Consider the following 6,011-nt stretch of genomic DNA (forward strand, 5'->3'; position numbering starts at 1 on the left):
GTGTTCGTGAGAAGTGTAGTAATTGCTCAATGATACATCGTATCATACAATATATATAATGTATATATATGTATATGTACGTATATACGTACATATCTATATACAGAATATATCAATATTATACATATTACATTTATCTCGTATTTGACATATATATATTATTATTAATTTATACTTAATGATATATAACACGTAACGCGAAGATGTCTAGAAATTCTTATTACTAATATGTTCATCATCGTTTCGTAGATTCGACCTTAACGATACATAAACACAATCGTCGCTACAAGATATTACGACATCGGTCACGACACAGTTGTGAATTGGAACTTTCACACATTTACGTACATATACAATAGAGGCGCCTACAGAAATGGTAGAAATAAAACAATAAGATTGCTTTCCGTTAAGGAGACACAAATCGACACAGGTTAATACACTCGAGTTAAATGGTAAAAATTATATTAAAAGAAGGTTTCATCGAAAGAAAGCGAGTATGTTCTTCGAACAAAAACACACTCCGACTCCATTACCGAATAGAGTCGAAGAGTGTTGATTGAATTTGAATCAAGTTCTAAGTGGGAAGCGACGTGTGTCGATTTGTGTCAAAACTGTCGGCTGTGTTTCCTAAAAGGAAAGCAGCTTAAGTATATCGCGAGTATCACAATAAGTTTTAAGTTAATAGAGATCATATGGAAATACAGGCTTATATTCTAGAGAGTTGCTGCAACAAGTTAGAGGGCAAGATAGCCAGTTTGTCCAGAAGATAGTAAAACGGATGACAGAACCAGGCAAGCATCGAACGGGCGACTACGCCCATAGTGTCCGGGTATTGATGAGTCAGCAGAGCCAACAGCGCGGTGAACGAGCACAGACCGGCGGTGAAGAGGATGAAGAAGGGCAGCTCCTTCTTCGGGTAGACGCTGACGTCGTGGAATGACGGCAGGAGCTCCCGATCGGCGCATTCGGTGCACGTCGGATACGGATAAAATAAGTGTCCGCGCTCAAGTGGATAAGGCAACATCCTGAACGTGCCCTCCCAAGTACAATGGAGTAGATTTAGTGCACCCTCTATCTGCTTCCAATGTGCCAGATGGAAGAACGCGTACGCGATCGCCTCGGAGTCACCACGTTTCAGCACGTGCTCGGGCGGGAGAATCAGCGGCTTCATTTCCAGAAGATACTTGGGTACATGAGGATTGAATTCCACGGCCCGATGGATCGCCTCCACCGCCGACATCTCGGCGGTGGTCAGACCGCGCTTGCTGGCGATATCAGGCGAGAACTTGTCCGCCACCAGCCGCGCCTTCAGCAGCGCCGCCGTGTAGCAAATGGTCGCCGATTTCGGCAGGCTGATGTCGTCGTACTTTGCCAGCACGGCCTGCACGTCCGCGTACGCCTGCATCTCCAGCAGAGTCTCGATCAGGTTCTCGTGGATATTCAATACGTTCATGATCGGCGGCACCTCCTTCGTGAGGTCACGAAACATCTTCACAGCTTCCTTGAGCTTCCCTAATTTCCGCGCGCACATCGCTAGCCTTCTCTTGATGTAAATCAACACATTCGTATCCCGTCTGTGTATCGCCTCGGCTATGGAGCCCTGGTGTTGGGTATTCTGAGACTTTCTGTAATTGTTCTCGGCCACTTTCAGAGCCTGTTTCAGAATCTTCTCCGCCTCGACGATAGTAGTGACCTCTTCCTCCGCGATAAGGATATAAGCTGGTGCACAATCAGGATTACGATCGAGAGCACTGTGCGCAGCTTGTATTCTCACCACCGGGTTGCGCTCTCGCCAAGCTGTCTGCATAATCTCATATTCCGCTTTACCTGTTGGAGAAGAATCAGATCGGATCAGCGCCTCAATATTTTGTGACTTAAGGGTAAAAAGGATAGATTTCTTTAGTAGACCGAACATCTCTAAATCCTTACAAATCTTTCTAGTTTACTACAGATTTAAATTCTTCGTATAGCAAAAAATATAAATACAAATAAAGTAACTGAAAACTTAGCAGAACGGCAATGACAGACACTTCTAAATCAATCTTCGTGGGACAAATAAAGATGCACCCGCACCTGTGTCGCCTTCGCAGGTAAAGAATGTCTGATGATCCTGCGCGGACAAGTTCATGTCGTAGTACGTGAGGGGCTCCTTGTTGGTGGCCCAGTAAAATCTCTGATACTCGGCGCCCCTGAAAAGATTGATTGGATTGCGCCAGACCTTACACTCGGGCACGTTCTGGTGGCTCGAAGAGCCACCGGAGCCGCTGAGGCCCGTACCGTTGCCATCGTTGGCGTTGTCGCCGCCGCTGATCCACGGCGAGATGTGATTCAGCGACACCTGCTCGATGAACGAGGTGCCGTACTTCCTGAAGTACCACCATTCGAAGATGAGGATCAGGCCGGAGATGAGGGACGACGTACCGGTGAGGGCGACGTAGAATTTTGGGGTTAGGGTGTTCAGGAGCAGTGTCGAGTCCCACATGCTGGTGAATAGCAGTGCCATTTATGCTCGCCCGAGGGAAACGACTCCGCGCGCTTGTTACGATCTGACAGCGAGCTCTTTGCTGTTCCCGCCGTCGTCGCCGTCGCCGCCGCTGCCGTTGTCGTCGTCGCGACGCACGAGTGTCCCACCGCTGTTTACCACAGGGCGCGCGACAGCATCCGAAACACAGTGACTAACGGCAAGACTCTACGTAAACTCTCCTCTCGGGCCGACACGTAATCCGATCTCGTCTACCGAAGAGAAGATTGCTGGACAATCCCGGCTGTATCCAACTCGGTACGCGTGCACCCGCCACGCATCGCCCGGCGCGTAGTAAATATTTTCGACCGATGCCGAGATATCAGGGCTGACAACGTTTCTCACGCGAAACGGATAGATCAGTCTGCCCATCGGTCGATAACGCTCGGCCGATAAGAGGATAAAGTTGAAAGTAAAAAAATTGTACTGTAAATGCGCAAACGAAAATCTATCGCATAAAAGATTATTTTAGACCAACTTAAACTTTCATACAATAGAAAAGTTAATCTAAAGAAGCCCTCCGCCGCCCACGCCAATTTCTTATCGACGGTTCTCTTTTGTTTGCGATAAAATTAAGTTTTTACACTTTTATTAACTTGTTGGCGCAAAAAGAACGCAAGTCCCAAAAATTAAAAATATTGCAGTTCGCACACAATTTTGCTATTGCCAGGCCCGAATTCGATCGTTGTCTCGCAATTCTTGATTCGCTAGGGTCATTACTGACGACCATCCAACCACTTTAAGGTTGGCGCAAAAACATCGCGGGTCCCGAAAATAAAAAATTTTTCATTTCTAATGCGATACCCGCCCCGGCACGAAATCAATGTCTCGCAAGTTTTAATTCGCTCGAGTCTCATTATTGACGACGATGCAGCGTGATTTTAAGGTTGGCGCGTAAAAATCGCAAGTCCCGAAACGTAAAAATTTCCGAAATCCGCATTTTTCACGCAATATTCCTATTCCCCGGCACGAGTTCTATAAGTGTCTCTTATCAGTCAAAGCGCTAATTAAGATTCCGCGCGAGAAATTGACAGGTGCAGAAAAATAAAAATTTTGCAGTTCGTACACGATTGCCTATTCTCAGGCACGAAATCTAACGATGTCTCGCAATTCTTGATTCACTAGAGTCATTACTGACGACGATACGTCAACTTTAATATTGGTGCCACTTAATCGCAAGTCCCGAAAATTAATAATTTTGCATTTCTAACGCGATATCCTATGCCCCGGCACGAAATCTATCCAAGACTCGTGTCACCCGAAGCGCTGAAGTCATTCTCGACGACGATGCTATCCACTTTAAGATTGGCGCAAAAAGATCGCAAGTCCCGAAAATTAATTATTTCATAGTTTAAACGCGATATCCTATGCCCCGGCACGAAAACTATCAATGTCTCGCAAGTTTTAATTCGCTAGAGTATCATTCATGACAACGATGCAGCGTAACTTTAATGTTCCAGCGTAAAAATTGCAAGTACCGAAACGTAAAAATTTGCGAATTTCGCAATTTTCACGCGATATTCCTATCCCCGGCACAAGTTCTATCAATGTTTCTTATCAGTCAAAGCGCTAAAATCGTGTTTTGACCCGATTGCAGCGCATTTTAGAGATTCCGCGCGAGATATTAACAGTTGCAGAAAAATTAAAATTTTGCAGTTCGTACACGATTGCCTTATTCCCAGGCTCGAAATTTAACAATATCTCGCAATCCTTGATTCGCTAGAATCATTACTGGCAACGATCCATCCACTTTAAGGTTGGCGCAAAAAGATTGCGAGTCTCAAAAATTAAAATTTTTTTATTTCTAACGCGATATCCTATGCCCCGGCACGTAATCTATCGATGTCTCGTAAGTTTTAATTTGACAGAATGTCATTATTATTACGATGCAGCGCGACTTTAAAGTTGGCGCGTAAAAATCACAAGTCCCGAAACGCAAAATTTCGCAGTTTAAACGCGATATCCTATGCCCCGGCACGAAATCTATCAATGTCTCGCAAGTTTTAATTTGCTAGAGTATCATTCGTGACGACGATGCAGCGCGACTTTAACGTTGACGCGTGAAAATCGCAAGTCCCAAAAATAAAAAATTTCGTAGTTTAAACGCGATTTCCTATGCCCCGACACACATTTTATGATAAAAGCATACATATTCAACATAGACATCTGCGGGATGCGAAACAAAGAAGATAGGTTTTTGGTTCATCTAGCTACATCGATTTTTCGCCGAGTTATAGCGGTTTAAAAATCGGGCGCGCGCGCACCATTCTTCTGAGAATGTCGCGCGAGTTTTTACGCGAGTAGTACGCGAACATAAAAAAACTGGCATCAAAACAGAAGAGGCACAGGTGTTCGATAGTAAACACCGCCGCGCCAGACACCGCGCGAGACGCCACATATACGAGCCGTCTGCTACTTGTCTCGGGATTATGATCGCGAGTCGATATAATCGTCAATTTATTCGCACAGAAAAATCGTAGCGAGATGAACCTGGTATCGTTGGAAAGATAAGATTTCAGCGCTTCTATCGAGATAAGAATCGTTTATCTCGGATTATTAGTTTATGAAATATCGTTGATTAATTCTGAAAATAAAATTAATTTTGACCCGAGGTCGAGATCAGGACTCAATATAATCGTCGATGTCTTCGCACAGAATAATCGTAGCAAGATGATCTTGGTCTCGCTGGAAAGTTAAGATTTCAGTGCTTCCACAATCGCTATTTGACCAAGATTCAGCGCATTTTAAGATTAAAAGCGAGAAATTGATAGGTGCAAAAAAATAAAAATTTTGCAGTTCGAACACGATTGCCTATTCCCACGCACGAAATCTAACGATGTCTCGCAATTCTTGATTCCCCAGAGTCATTACTGGCGACGATCCATCCTCTTTAAAATTGGCGTAAAAAGATCGCGAGTTTCGAAAATAAAAATTTTTGATTTCTAACGCGATATCCTATGCCCCGGCACGTAATCGATGTTCCGTAACTTTTAATTCGATAGAGTGTCATTCATGACGACGATGCAGCGTGACATTAATGTTTCCGCGTCAAAATTGCAAGTTCCAAAACGTAAAAATTCCGAGTTTAAACGCGATATCCTATGCCCACGTATTTATTCTGACGACGCCTTGTAGTTTTTATGTCGATAGAGTGTCATTCGTGACGACGCTGCAGCGCGACTTTAAGAAGGCGCGAAGAAATATAAGTTCCGAAACGTAAAAATTCCGAGTTTAAACGCGATATCCTATGCCCACGTATTTATTCTGACGACGCCTTGTAGTTTTTATGTCGATAGAGTGTCATTCGTGACGACGCTGCAGCGCGACTTTAAGAAGCGCGTAAGAAATATAAGTTCCGAAACGTAAAAATTCCGAGTTTAAACGCGATATCCTATGCCCACGTATTTATTCTGACGACGCCTTGTAGTTTTTATGTCGATAGAGTGTCATTCGTGACGACGCTGCAGCGCGACTTTAAGAAGGCGCGTAA

The 6,011-nt window shown here is 44.4% G+C and overlaps 1 protein-coding gene across 1 annotated transcript; it reads right to left on the bottom strand.

The window, feature by feature from the left end:
- Positions 1 to 109: 109 nt before the first annotated feature.
- On the bottom strand, positions 110 to 2,853 carry LOC105561069 (protein ST7 homolog). The gene is made up of 2 exons (XM_012010730.1): positions 2,074 to 2,853; positions 110 to 1,827 (listed from the first exon to the last, which is right to left on the bottom strand). Exons 1-2 carry the CDS (start codon positions 2,501 to 2,503, stop codon positions 707 to 709), a joined length of 1,551 nt encoding a protein of 516 aa, XP_011866120.1. The 5' UTR covers positions 2,504 to 2,853; the 3' UTR covers positions 110 to 706.
- Positions 2,854 to 6,011: the final 3,158 nt, after the last annotated feature.

The sequence above is a fragment of the Vollenhovia emeryi genome, unplaced genomic scaffold (genome assembly GCF_000949405.1).
Source record: "Vollenhovia emeryi isolate VEMERY1.0 unplaced genomic scaffold, V.emery_V1.0 DF939213.1, whole genome shotgun sequence".
In the NCBI taxonomy this organism is placed as follows: domain Eukaryota; kingdom Metazoa; phylum Arthropoda; class Insecta; order Hymenoptera; family Formicidae; genus Vollenhovia; species Vollenhovia emeryi.